This window comes from Pavona decussata, unplaced genomic scaffold (assembly GCF_977016875.1).
Source record: "Pavona decussata unplaced genomic scaffold, jaPavDecu1.1 SCAFFOLD_27, whole genome shotgun sequence".
Classification (NCBI taxonomy): Eukaryota; Metazoa; Cnidaria; class Anthozoa; order Scleractinia; family Agariciidae; genus Pavona; species Pavona decussata.
In genome coordinates this window covers 1,431,547-1,445,785 of record NW_028145450.1, presented here as the reverse complement: position 1 = coordinate 1,445,785, position 14,239 = coordinate 1,431,547, and the positions used below count along the sequence as shown (strand labels likewise).

General features: G+C 39.4%; 1 protein-coding gene across 1 annotated transcript; it reads left to right on the top strand.

Annotated features, from left to right (window-relative positions):
• Positions 1-13,154, top strand: LOC146485255 (elongation factor 1-alpha). The gene is made up of 7 exons (XM_085103670.1): positions 1-51; positions 606-785; positions 2,320-2,499; positions 6,203-6,499; positions 9,741-9,894; positions 11,442-11,698; positions 12,619-13,154. The coding sequence occupies exons 2-7, from the start codon at positions 642-644 to the stop codon at positions 12,979-12,981; spliced, it is 1,395 nt and encodes a 464-aa protein (XP_084959796.1). The 5' UTR covers positions 1-51; positions 606-641; the 3' UTR covers positions 12,982-13,154.
• Positions 13,155-14,239: the final 1,085 nt, after the last annotated feature.

Here is a 14,239-nt window from a genome sequence, read left to right as displayed (position 1 = left end):
CTACGCATGAGAACCGGCCTCTTTTATTCGTGTACTCTCAGTGAGGCGAAGGTATGTATGAAGCTGTGACTTTTCTTTCGTTTTATCTGCCGAAATCGTTCTTAAGACGATGCCATCGGGACATAGTTTTTTTACCAGATGTGTTAGCAACACTTGTTGATTGTCCAGAAATCTTATTTTAGAGAGTATGTTGTCTTTTTAAACGTTGAAAAGTTGTCTTTCTCTTTGTATCATGGCGGTCATTTCTTCTCGATGCACGATGTCTTACTTTTGGTATTTCTGTTTCGTTGTAGTCTGCTCAGTACCAAATTGCCCAGTGAAAGAAGAAAGCATTTGTTAGACAAAAGTTTTGTCCTCTTACCGTGGTCAATTGAGGGGGGAAAATAATTTGAAAGTCGCTTTATCGTGAGGCGGACGACAAGTTCGCTAGCACGTGACGCTGGAATAGGGAAAAAAAAAGTTCGCTTAATCCTAAAGGATGTCGAAGAAAGCGTTTGCTTTGCCTAATATTCATGTTAAGAACTTCTTTTCGCAAATTTATTAGTAACTAAATCATATCTTGTATAATATTGTTGAAGTGCGATTCATTCTTTCATATTTTACAGTAACATCTCGTCGAGAACAATCTCACCGCGCACAAAATGCCAAAGGAAAAAGTTCACATCAACATTGTCGTTATCGGCCACGTAGATTCTGGCAAGTCCACCACTACCGGACATTTGATCTACAAATGCGGTGGAATCGACAAACGAACCATCGAGAAGTTCGAGAAGGAAGCTGCAGAGGTAGACTTTTTTTCTGTGTTTCGTTTTCCTTGTTGTACAGACTTTACACTGCCTTGACCGCTATTTTGTAAGGTAGAAATAACATGTTAAAGTATTCAGTGGGAGTCTAATGTGAGCAGGGTTTTGTAAATTGAAATGGTCAAAGTGAAGTGGTCAAATATGGGCAGTTCATGGTTTTCCCACTCCTCCCCAACCCTGTTCATTCCCTGAGTCAAGTGAAGTCAAAATTTACCCCCAACCCACAGAGTATGGACAAAAAATTTGTATCTAGATTCACTTAAGATTGAGAGATCTGAAACATGACATGGAGAACAATGACACACAAAGCACATTGAAGAATTATACCAACGAAAAAGGAAAAAAAGGAAAGAAATGCACATGCAGGGCCTTTTTTTTTCCTTATTAAATTTTATTGTTTTATGAAGTTCTCCTTACAATCATTGTAGTAGAATCTTAAACTCCCTAATAATATGACCAACAACATCTGCAGTAGGTTATTCAAGAATTCCTTTGGCTGCAGAGTCTTAGTACACGCACGCAGTTGAAGTGCTCTCATTGCTGAAGGGAAAGTGGAAACTAAATAGGGAAAACTGAAAACCGCATCAAATACCCCCAAAAAACTGCTTGTGTTTTGGCCCCAAAACCCAAATGTCCAAAAAAAAAAAGGGAAAAACTGCAAACCTCAACAGATGCCAAAACTGAAAAACGGAAGAAGGGATAGTAAGGCAAGCAAATCATGTGAATACACCCAAAAATTGCTTTGCGCAAGATGTGACATGTGGAGGAAAGCGAAAAGTAAAGGTTACGGACAAATCCAGAGATAACTGTTGACTGAAGTATCGATCCCTAGGAAAACTGAGGGACTACTTGTGGTCTACAAAAGAGTACAAATTATGTAAAAACGTAGCCTAGATGATTTAAAGATGACTCTTAGTGACCATTATGGTAAAAAGGTTTTTTTTCTCCACAACCTTAAGAATACTGTTTTCTTGCCGACACAGTACATTTTGCACAACTTAAGGATGGTGCCTACTAATACCGAAGTATTTTTGTCCGGTTTATGACTATGCGGGAAAAGCAGATCTTAGCAAGGGCTATTGGAATCCAAAAAGAAAATTGGTGGTAACCATTCATTTTTCAGAGATAATTTACCAATAACATCTCCAAAAAGTGCCAAAATATAAAGAAATGTATGGGATTTTTTCCTAAATTGAAGCTTAATTATCTCTGAAAAATGCATGGTTACCCCCAATTTTCTTATAAGATACCAAAAGCATTTGCTAAGTTCTGCTTTCTCCGTATAGTTTTAAATGGCGCAAAAATATTCCTGTATTAGTAGGCACCACCCATACGAAACCCGAGTATCTCAAGATGCCCAGAATGTATGCGCAGTAACAGAAGTAGGCATCATTCTTAAAAGAAAAACCAGCTGACTGTGTAGAGTAAAACAAGTCGGCATCTGGCCAGTCCAGGATTCACAACTATTTTCAGCACAGTTACACATAAAGGCTTTTTTGCTTAATCTTGTTGACAGATGGGAAAGGGTTCCTTCAAATATGCATGGGTTTTGGACAAACTTAAGGCTGAGCGTGAACGAGGAATCACCATTGACATTGCTCTGTGGAAATTTGAAACTACAAAGTTCTACATCACAGTCATTGATGCACCTGGTCATCGTGACTTTATCAAGAACATGATCACTGGAACATCGCAGGTAAGCCTCCTTTCTTGTAGCTATTCAGATTTGGGAGCAAAAAATGACTGTGTTTTTCAGTAATTCAAAAAATCGGCAGATTGATAACACACAACCCTGCGTGCCGTACAAATAGGCCAAAAGTTTGTTTTTCTGTCTGAAAAATTGGTGTCTTGAAAATTTGCTTGTAAGAAACACTGCTGCCATTTTGTGCAAAGCACAAAAAGCCTTTTTTTCTAGGCCTCATTAAGATCTTTGAGGATATACACAGACAAAGGATTCTGATTGGTCAGTCTTTCTGAAGACAAAAGACCTTTATCACTTGGCGGCCATGTTGACTCTCAGGGGAATAAAAAGCTTTGTTTTCGCCAGCAAGCCTTGGCTAGACGCGAATTCAGTGCAAGGCTTGCTTTGTAAAAACAAAGCTTTTTATTCTCCCGAGACTCGGCATGGCTGCCGTGTGATAAAGATTTATCGAAGCAATTGGAGGTCAAAACCCCTTTACCTCTCAGAGGTGTGTGAAAGTGACAGAGATTTTTAACTGTAAAATATTAAATTCCTTGGAAGAGATTTCCTCTACATTAAAGCTAGTTGGTGTAAGCATTTTAGGTAGATTGTGGTATGGTTGAGAGCGCCATCTCAAAAAAATCATAATTTTACATCTTCTGAAAATAGTTAACCCTTGGGGATCCCATTTTCACATGGCTTTTCAAAGCATCACTCTCTTAACCCTTTAATCACCAACACTTGCCAGAAGTTTCATCAATTTTGGAAAGTGGTAATAAACAACCCCATGTGCGCTGGATATACACAACTTACAGGGTAAAAAACCAACACCCCTCTGGTCTAAAGTAAAAAAGTTGCTTATTGAATAAAATACACTAGTCGCCAATTTTCCAAAAAACAAACTTGAAAGTAAAAATTTCCAAAATTTTGAGGAAATTTAATCCTTGCATCACATAGGCAAATTTGATCTGCTCGCAAGGAGGTGTTTGCTTACGCAAGATAACGTTGTCATGTTTCATCAATGAAAATAAAAACAGACCAAAAGCTTTCCTTGATGAAAAAAATTGTTCAGTTAAGTCTTTGTTTAGTACACTTTTTAATTCAAGATGAGAGATGTACAAGCGATTTGAAGGAACTGCAAGTCCATTTTTAAGTGAATTAATTGACTCATGCAGAGCACATTTTTCAAAAATTTCGCAAAAACTGTTTGGAATACGAAGAATCGATCAACTGGAATAGTTTTTCAGTATAAATTCACAATCAAACCTTTAAAATTTTTGTGATTGAATTTCCAGAAGTACGCGTAAGTTACCAAAAAAGTCCTTGGCCTGAACAATGATATGAGAGCAAAAAAAACAAGGTAAAAATTTTTCGAAATTTCGATGAAATTTGATACACATGCCACATGGGTGAAATTTGATCTGTCTCGAGAGCATGTGTTCGTTTACGCAAGATTACCCAGTTGTCATGTTTTGTCAATGAAAATAAAAAAGAAAAACACACAAAAAGCTTTCCTTAATGAAAAATTTATTCAGAAAAGTCTTTGTGTATGCCTAATAAAGAAACGCGTATAATTCTAAATGCAAGACAAGAGACGCACAAGCAATTTGAAGGAACTACAAGTCCATTTTGAAGCGAATTTATCGACCCGAAGGCACGTTTTTTCAAAAATTTCGCAAAAACTGTTCAGAATACAAAGAATCAGTCAATTAGAATAGTATTTCACTGCGAATTCACAATCAAACCTGTAATTTTTGGGCTGTTGAATTCCCCAAGAATTTTCGCAGAAAGTCGATGGCCTGAATAATGGTTTGAGCTGTCCGCTCACTCGTTGCTTGGATAAAACAACAATTTGTACTCAAAGCACAATTTCTTTGCCGTTATTTCTCCTATTTCTGCCGTCGAAACTGTTGAATATTCCTTGGTAGTTCTTCTTTCGATTTACCATTTCAAAAAGGTGTGTTTTCCTTTGGAAAACCCAAAAACCGGTGACTAAAAAATTAGCCGTGCAGTCCACGAAGCAACAAAAATTGAAATCTGACTCCACTTGCTATTCTTGGTTTTCACGTGACGTCACCAAATTCTAGAATTCAAAACTGGGAGGCCTACAAAATTTTAACCTTCATTCAAGGAAAGATTACCTAAAAATATGTCTGTTCACAATTTCTTAGCTTGATGTCGTGCTTCCTTTTTTTGAATAGAACTGTTTCAATTTCCGAGTTTCCCTCGTGCGTGACATCAGGTGGACGGCCGTGACAGAGCTTTTCCGTATCTTAAAAATGACTCTTCGGGTGATTTTCAGCATTCTAAACAATTTAATTTTGAGGAGAAATATTAATCTAAACGTTTCGAAAATTCACAAGGGCAAACAAACCTCTTTTCTGGCAAAAGTGAACTCCAGATGTTTTTTCCTATTTCTGGCCGCCATGTTTGTGCCCCTCAGAGGGACACACACATGGCGTCTCCATACTAAGCTCTATAAATTTATGTGGAACATTTTGTCAAATAATTCCAGTACGGAATGCCGCACAGACCTGAAACTTGGACAGATGCCTTATTTATTTATCCTCTATACCATGTCAAATTTCTTGACTTCATTCATGGAATGGTTTCGATTTTTTTTTTCAATGGCGTGACAGTGAAAACCAAGAATAGACAGAAAGCTCTTTTGGCTAGGTCCCCCAAAGACCTAAAAATATATGCGCAGTAAGTGGATTCTGATTGGTCAGTCCTTTCTAAAGACAAGGAGAACAAAAGGGGACAAAAAATCTCTTCTAGGGAGGGGTAGGACTCAATCCTAAAGCCAGCGTGAGTATGCCCGAAATCATGGCCGGTTTTGGCCGGCACGGTGCGTGCAGAGTTAAGCCCACTCCAAAAGGCTATAAATATATGAGCTGAAAGTGGATTTTGATTGGTTAGTCCTTTCTGAAGACAATGGGTATAATAGGGGACAAAAATCCAGTCTAGGGGAGGCAGGAACCAAACGCAATTGGTGTGAAATTGCTGCCGGTTTTGGCGAGCACGGTGATCGATGGGTTACAGCGGTTACGCGACCTACGGCATTCAAAAGAGTCGCATAAAGTTGCGTTTTGGTGGACGTCAATCAAACAAAAGCCGTTGAAATTATTTTGAATTCTGACAAGATTCCAAGGTAACCCGGCAAGAAACTAAGAATTTTACCTCGCTAAGAGAAGGTAAACTTTATTTAAATTGATTCTTGAGCCAGATCAAGCGCAAATAAAAGGTTTTTTTGAATTAAAAATTTCAATTTTCACTGCACGTGATAATTTACTCACTTGCACGCATCGCTGATTTATTATCAGGTGTAGCGATCTCGAATGTTTCATAAAAAAATACAGCTTCGTCTAAACAATGCCCATTTTTTTTTTTAGATAATATGGCTTGGAAATCAACTTTCATAAAGTTTACCGTCCGTCAGTGGATAAAACTGTCAATTTCTTGGTTCTGTTGCCTTGAAATGGTCTCAGAATTCAAAATAATTTCAACGACTTTTCTATGATTGACGTCCACCAAAACGCAACTTTATCGGAGTCTTTTGAAGGCGATAGGTCGCGTGTCATTGGTAACCGCTGTAAATGATTTGTTATAAATTGTCCAGGATCTTTTCAGAATGATAGATTTGTTTGTCAGTTATCAGGATATTGACGAATTTGTCTAAAAAACCTACATCTTTTAATGTATTTGTAATCACTGGTAGGCTGACTGTGCTGTTTTGATTGTCGCTGCTGGAACTGGCGAGTTTGAAGCTGGTATTTCTAAGAATGGACAAACTCGTGAGCATGCTCTGTTGGCTTACACCTTGGGGGTCAAGCAACTGATTGTTGGTGTTAACAAGATGGACTCCACAGAACCACCCTACAGCGAGGCTCGGTTTAATGAAATTAAGAAAGAAGTGACGGCCTATGTGAAAAAAGTTGGATACAATCCTAAAGCTGTTGCCTTTGTTCCCATCTCTGGCTGGCATGGTGACAACATGTTGGAGGAATCTGATAAGGTGTGTGAGAAATTTATTCCACTTTAAAGTGCCCGTAACCGATTTTTTTTTTTATATTTTCTTATCTGAATTTAAACATAACCCGAGGAACTTCTGCAAAAACAAAATTTCAATTTGCATTAAATGCAATTTTTTTTATAAATTTTACAAATCTTTGAAATCCTATTTTATTGCGGTCAATCCGCCCAGTTGATAAGAATGCCGACAGGGTCACAATAGGGCCACGTGACATGGTCTGTGACGTAGACTCAGGAACTCTCGTGTCTGTGCACTCACTTGACCTTCAGTAAAGTCCGTTCGCGGCAGAAAGAAAATCGTCAGATTCACTGGTAGGAGGGAAAAAATTAGCTTCAAATAAGTATATTTCACGGCAGAAACTTATTTGACACGAAAAGTGAGCAAACCACTGAAGAAAGCAGGCAGGACAATTTGAATGCATGGAAGTCGTAGCCTGTTCTAGGCTCCTAGAGAGATCTTGCACACTCCTTCGCGCATCTCTCTAGGAGCCTGGAACAGGCTACGAAGACGAGGCAATATATGGCGTCCACGAAACAAGTAATACGTGTGAAGATGATGATATACTCGAATCGTACGCGGACGAGCCTATAGAACACGAAGAAAGGCTAAAAAAGATCGCAAGGAACAGGAGAAGCAGCGACGACTAGAGAAAGATTTAACGAAACGCTTGGAGAATAGAGTGCATGTTGGTAAATGGTAAAGTTCTCACCTTTTTTGCATTTTGCATATTCACGTTCCTTATTATCATCTGTCAAAACTATAGCCAAGTACTCACATACCTTCGATCAAATTATTTTTCCATGTTTGTGTACTTGTGGTAACTGTAGCCGTGATCTGCTAGCAAATATCAGCGAGTGCTACTGATCCATGCAAGGAGCTCGAAGGCTGCTTTTAAGCGCTCAGGGTTGTAGCTAAGAAATTTGTCTGCCGGTTAGCAGAGAAATTGAGCCGGCTAAAGAACGCGTGAAGTGCCTTCTGCCGTCGGCGTAGCCGACGGGAAGGGGTAGTTATGGGAGGGGGTCGCCCCCTCCCATTAGGGGGGGGGGTCTGGGGGGCCTCCCCAGGAAATTTTGAAAATTTGAATTCAATTTGGTGCACTCTGGTGAAATCTAGGGGCTCTTTTATGCAAAAAGAAACAACCATTAAAGAGAAGGTCAGCTGTGGTGCCGCAGTTTGAAACGTGTGGTACCGAGATTCACCCTGCATTTATTCAAAATTTTCTCCCTCGCTTTGATGTTTCCGTATTTCCTTCATGTGGTTTTCGTTGTTTGGCGTTCCTTGAACTCTCTACCAGGTCTGTTCACTGTGCCCCTAAGGAGAATGACAGACCTGGCTTCTGAGCAGACAGTGCTTTTTTTAACTTCAGTTCGTCAATCTATGCTGTTTTCTTAATTAATTCTCTTTTTGGTGAGCTCACTAGAAGAACAGTTCTTTATTTAAACACGGTAAAATCCATCAGGAGTACAAAAATTAGAAATAACCTAACTCTCCTAAACAAAATTCAAAACCTAACTACAACTAATCTAATCTAACTAAAACCCGTTTTTCATGAATGCCGTGTATACTCTAACATTAAAAATGAAAATACGTGCGTAAGATTTTCAACATTTACCGAAAGCTGCATCGCTTTCCATTCGTTCCGAAAAGATAAGTGCTTTTAAGTTTGCACTAGAATATCAGAAAATCGATTCTTATAAACGATTAGAACTGCAAACAAAAGAGCTGTCCACTCGGTCGTTCAGCTGTTCATCCAGTTTCGCGGGTTCGTTCACTCGGTTTCTCGTTCGTTCGTTTTCGCCGGCGAGCACTCCGCGGACCGTTTACGTTACTGGTTTGTTCAGTTGTTCCTCCGTTTGCCCAGTTCTTCTTGCTATTCATGAGCATAAACATGTTATAAGCAATAAAATTTAACCAATTAAAAGCTGTATTAAAACATTACGAAGAAGTTCCTTCATGTTCTTTTTCTCTGTCATGCTACAGAGAAAGACTTCTTCTTTCTCCGATCTGACACAAATAACTGGTAACAAACTCATTCCCAATCTTTCGCAATGCCTTGAATGCGGGGGCTACCAAGCTTCGTGTTGACAAGATGGCGGGCGCAGAAAACGGAAAGAGGACACGGTAAACAATTAAGTTCTCAAAACAAGACTTTATTTCAATTACTTTATGGCATCGATACTCAAGGTAGTCAGGAATTTATTCAACCTTTTCTCTTGAAATATATTATTCTAAATCGAACAATTGCTTGTGGGTAACTAAAGAACTGTTCATTGCCCATTTAACTGAGTGCTTGCCACCCAAAATTCAGCCGGCGATGACCTCTTTCCCAGCCGGCGAATTTCGCCGGCAGCCGGCGCTTAGCGACAACCCTGAGCGCTGACTAGCGACATTGTTCTCACGGAACTATAGGAAGGACACGTGTTGAACTGTGATAATAAAAAGAAATAACAGGCCTGCAGGACTCCCTGCGTTATGTTGTGTACATTTTATGAACGCTGCCTCATTTTTGCCCTAATGAGCATTGTACGTTGTTGTAGGATTTAATTGGCGGATTTTTGAGCTTGTCATTTGTTTTGTGCCCTTTTTTATTTTGAAACCCCGTTGTGGTGGTGCCGGTGGTTAGGTTTTTTGAGATAAGGTGGTTATACTTTTCAACATTTTTGTTTGCAGAATTCTGCAACACGTGTGTGTACAAAATTTGTTTTAGTTCGTTGAATTCTTGTTACAGTTTATCTACATTGTGGTTTACAATAATTTCTGTGTTCGTCGAGTGTGACTGTTCTCGCATTGATCAATTTACATCAGACAGTGCCAGCATTTGTGCTAGTATTTTTTGTGAGTTTAGCCTCAACGAGACTTCGCGAATCTCACGATCTATGAGAATATAAACAAAAAAAATTACGCTAACATGAAATTACTTTTAAAGCATTGGGAGGAAAATATTAAATAATTTCTCAGTTTTTACTAATTTTCCCAAAATACTTGGTAGGAACTTGAAAAAATTGGCTTAAGTTAAAATCTATTTCCATCCTAACCATCCGCAGCCAAAGATGAACAATACTAGTTTCTGTGTACTAGTATGGTTATTGTTAACAAAATTGAAGCATTATTGTAGTGTTAACATCCACACAAATATTTTTTGGCAATTCAAAGTGACACTTGAAATAGTTGACACTGCCCTATAAAATGTGTATTAAGAAAGAAAAATTCAATTTTTTTTTAGATGAAGTGGTTCAAGGACGGTTGGGCGATTGAGCGAAAACAGGGTAATGCAAGTGGCAAAACCCTTTTTAATGCTCTGGATAGCATTCTTCCTCCAGAGAGGCCCACAGGGTCGCCCCTGCGTTTGCCGCTGCAGGATGTGTACAAGATTGGAGGTAACAATTCTTACATCGTTAAGTGGTGATTGATTGGCAGGTTGTGGCTTTTTAAACCAGTTACCTACTGTATTTTCGTATGGCCATAGCTTACACCTGGAGCGTTGTTGATGTTTAGTAGCTATTGTTGGCCATAAGTTACACATTACCAACCTCAAGATTCAGCGATGGCGTTGGAAGTGAAAAGATGCCAAAGCACTTCTGGACAGCCGTTGTGAAAGTTTCCGGCTGTAGCAGGAGTGTGTTTGACGGTAAAAGGCCACCAATGCCAGATGTTGTATGCACTCAGCGGAAGAAACGAGTCAACAACTGGAAGCTCCAGTGATATAAATTTTGATGATTGCTACTATTGCATCAAGGTTCCTTCAGTTTTTAAAATTCTTAACATTGTGACCCCCCGTCTTCAGCTGTCAAGCTCATTGTCATGCGCTTTGTAGCCGTCTCAGCTGGCCATCTTCATTGATGCTAACATATTCAGCTATAACAGGATGCGCATTCCAGTTCATGAAAGGGCGGGTTAAAAATGTTAATAAACCAGTTCTATTTGAGTGAGCGACCAAGAAGTATCATCATTGAAAGAGACAACAAAGATTGAATTAAGTTTGTACATTTCTGACTTGCCCTTGCATATTTGTTGTCTATTCCTTCCCACTGACCAACCTTGCAACGACAATTTTGCCATTTACTCGAGTTCGACGTGCCAAACAAGCTGTTCATTTAAAATGTTAATTTTCAAGGTGCTAAAAAACGCAAAGCATTTAAACCAGTCCACTTTAATTTTTGTTAAATTATTTCTTTCTTCACTGAAAGAGAAGTGAATTGAATGAAAATGGAAAGTTGGATTTTTTGACAGGTTTGACAGTTCCTGTTGTGCTTGATAAATTTTTCACTAAAAGTATCATCTGATTGGTTCAATTAAAAGTAACTCAAACTGATCCCTGCACTGTAATGGCTTATCATAACTTTTCAGTCGCGCGGAAACACTTGTTAGTAGGCCCTCAACAAGTAAGGGGTCTTTTTTTCTTTTTTACCAAAGGCTATATTTATGAAATAAAATATATAATAAATCTCTTATTGACCAAGCTTGCTCAGGACAGTACTGGGAGACTATCAATTTGAAATTTAACTCCCTCGTTCAACTTAATTTAATATATACCTTGAATTAACACAAGTGTCAAAGGTCCTATAATAAGGTATTTTATTATTCCACTATTGTCATTTCATCAAGTAAGGTCAAGAGAACATGCAAAATACAAGACTTTAATACACTGTAGTGTCCCAGTTTGACCGGTTTACAACAGGGAATACAGGCAATGACATTTCACTGGCTTACGTTGCGTCATTTGCACACGCCATATACTGATGGACAGATATTTCAACACTCTTACCAGAAAAGAGATGCCAAAATAGCGAAATCTTTTTTGTGGTGGAATAATGAATCTCTTATATGGTTTTACATATAATATGCGAAACCATCAAATAAGTCCTATATTACTTAATATTCTTTTTCAGTGGTAACGCTAGTTATTCTTGTGTACTGAACATAGGTATTGGAACGGTGCCTGTGGGCCGGGTGGAGACAGGTATTTTGAAGCCAGGAATGGTTGTCACATTTTCCCCAGCCAATCTCACCACTGAGGTCAAGTCTGTGGAAATGCACCATGAAAGTCTTACAGAGGCTCTCCCAGGAGACAATGTTGGTTTCAACGTCAAGAATGTTTCAGTCAAAGACATCAAGCGTGGTATGGTTGCTGGAGATAGCAAGAACGACGCGCCAAAAGAAGCCAAGGCTTTCAAAGCTCAGGTAGGGAGGAGTCATCAGGAGCTTGGATTATAGCGTACATTGCCATCACCACTGCACAATTCCTTTGAGCACTACTTAAAACTAAAGGGCATTGTCTAGAAATTGGTTTCTTCCTTTGCCATGGTGAAATTTTGTTCAGTTCATTCCAAGGCTGTTGTTGTCTAAGAAAAATTTGAAAGAGCTCACAAGGCCAACAGCCGAGAAGTTGAGGGCCAACCATGTGAAGTGTTAGGTGTTGCTTCAAAAAATTTAGGTCCCTGGAGGGTTTGTTGCAGGCTGTTGGGCTCCTGTAAGACAGCATCCTTACATTCCACTTTGCAATGTTCTGGGGCCTTTTTCATTAAATGACTGATGCTATTTGTTTCTTTTACTAAGAAATGTGTGGGACGCCAGACAAATCGTCTGTCACGTCCGGCGTACATTTCGTAGTAAAATTTGGAGTTTTCGAATGGCTGCATCTTTCCTAATATTAGCTTGATTAACACCAAACTTAAGGATGTTGTAAAGTTCAATGTGCTCTTTCTGGCTATGTGGGTGTTGAGTCCCATATCCCATAATAAACAGACTCGTACCCAGACCCCCACGGTATGAAATCAGGCAATATAGATGCAAAGTAAAACGTACAAAAAGCTTTCCTAAATGAAAACTTCATTCAGACAAGCCTTTTGTTTATGCTTAAGAATAGATGCGAATGCTTACAATATTTGCTTCAAGGCGTACAATCCACGAGAGATTCTAAAGAATTGCGAGTCAGCTTTGAAATGAATATTTATCAACCCATGCACATTCTTGAAAACATCATTTGGTGAGCTGTAGATGTTCTTGTCTGATGTGTGGTAATTGAGTGCCCTGTCAAGTTTCTCTTGAACCCTGCCCTTTGGTAAGAAGCAAAGCTTTGATCGTGTGCTTACTTTGTTTAGGTTATTGTTCTGAATCATCCTGGTGAAATTCATGCTGGATACTCTCCCGTGCTGGATTGCCACACGGCCCATATTGCCTGCAAGTTTGCTGAACTCGAGGAAAAAATTGATCGTCGAACAAATAAGAAGCTTGAAGATAACCCCAAGATGATCAAATCGGGCGATGCTGCTATAGTCAACCTTGTTCCCAGCAAGCCAATGTGTGTTGAGACGTTCGCGGCCTACCCACCCCTTGGTCGCTTTGCAGTGCGTGACATGAAGCAGACAGTTGCTGTTGGAGTCATCAAGTCAGTGGAGAAGCAGGAAGGAGGTGGTGGCAAGGTCACCAAGGCTGCTCAGAAGGCCACCAAGGGGAAGAAATGAACTTTAGTGCACAATTTCATTTTCAAAAAACTCCTCTTACAAGTCAATCACGCTGTTGTTGTGAAGTGGCTTCTTTCATATTTGTTCCATCGCAAATCTGTGAGGAGGCGGAAACAGCCCTTTAAATTGTGAAGGATAAGTGTACTTGATAGAAATAAAAATAATTAAATGTGGTGGTGAGTGAGGTATGTTTTTTGTACTTGTTGGGCAATCGAAGGGTTTTCTGCAAAAAAAAAAAAAAGTCCCTTCACTTCGCAGTTTAAGATAAGGTTTTCACTTTTACAGCTCAAAACTGATACGTTTTTTGAGGGACTGTGAGTTTACTAAATTATTTTACGTTTATACTAAAAAAAGTTTCGGAACCCATAAGGTCATGGTTTTCCGGATTTCACGCATTCAAAAAATGAGCAAACGGACTGCGCCGGCCATTAGGGTTGCCGCGGTAAGAAAAAAGCAGAGTTCTTTCAAGGTCAGAGAATAATGTGTCAAGTCAGGGAAAATCGAAATTGGTGAAAAGGCGGCGAATTTTATTTTAAAGTTGCTACTTTTGTTTGAAATTGGGTTTCCTTGTTGGCAAAGGTAAGCTACAAAGTAGCCCAAGAAGCAAGCGTTTCTATTGAGTTTTCTGCTTCCCGTATTTTGGAAGCGCTCGAAACGAGCTTTGTTTTTTTTTCTTTTCGCTCGTCCCAATTTCCGCGCGGTCAAACAGCGAAGAACGGAAGAACGCATGCTGTCAGGCTATCTACAAAGGAATTGCTTTCTGTGGCTAAATCGCTGGCGTTATTGAGAAAGAATGATTTTTTGTGTTCAGTGAAAAATGGTTTTTGGTCAGGAATTTTTGTTATTTGGATAGGCGGCAACCTGTCAAATCTCTACATGGTATAGGTTTTGTGCATATTGTTATTTTTATTTTCTTAGGCTGGTTTCCATATGATCGCAGATCGCGCAGACGATCGCAGAAGATAGAACCATGTTCTTTCTAAAGGCTGGTTTCCATATGATCGCAGACCTTATTGCGATCTGCGATCCGCGATCATATGGAAACCAGCCTTTAGATAGGTGTCCTTACTTAGTGGGAAACCGCTATGTTATGTTGACAGAAAAAGTTTATTACTATTGAAACTTGCCTAGTGAATCGTAAAATGACGTAGTACATTCGGAGTCTCCGCCTGTCATCTTGGGTCTCGACGTAGTTCTCTTATTCTACCAGGGTCCGTTTCTCAAACTCCCATGCAAAAAGTGTCCGGAGCCGAGAAAT

What these genes read in the sequence shown, in the direction of transcription:
- LOC146485255 (XM_085103670.1), top strand. Translation starts at nt 642, where the DNA reads ATGCCAAAGGAAAAAGTTCACATCAACATTGTCGTTATCGGCCACGTA. An exon ending in TGATCACTGGAACATCGCAG is followed by an intron (nt 2,500 to 6,202) that starts GTAAGCCTCCTT and finishes AATCACTGGTAG; the next exon opens with GCTGACTGTGCTGTTTTGAT. An exon ending in TGTTGGAGGAATCTGATAAG is followed by an intron (nt 6,500 to 9,740) that starts GTGTGTGAGAAA and finishes ATTTTTTTTTAG; the next exon opens with ATGAAGTGGTTCAAGGACGG.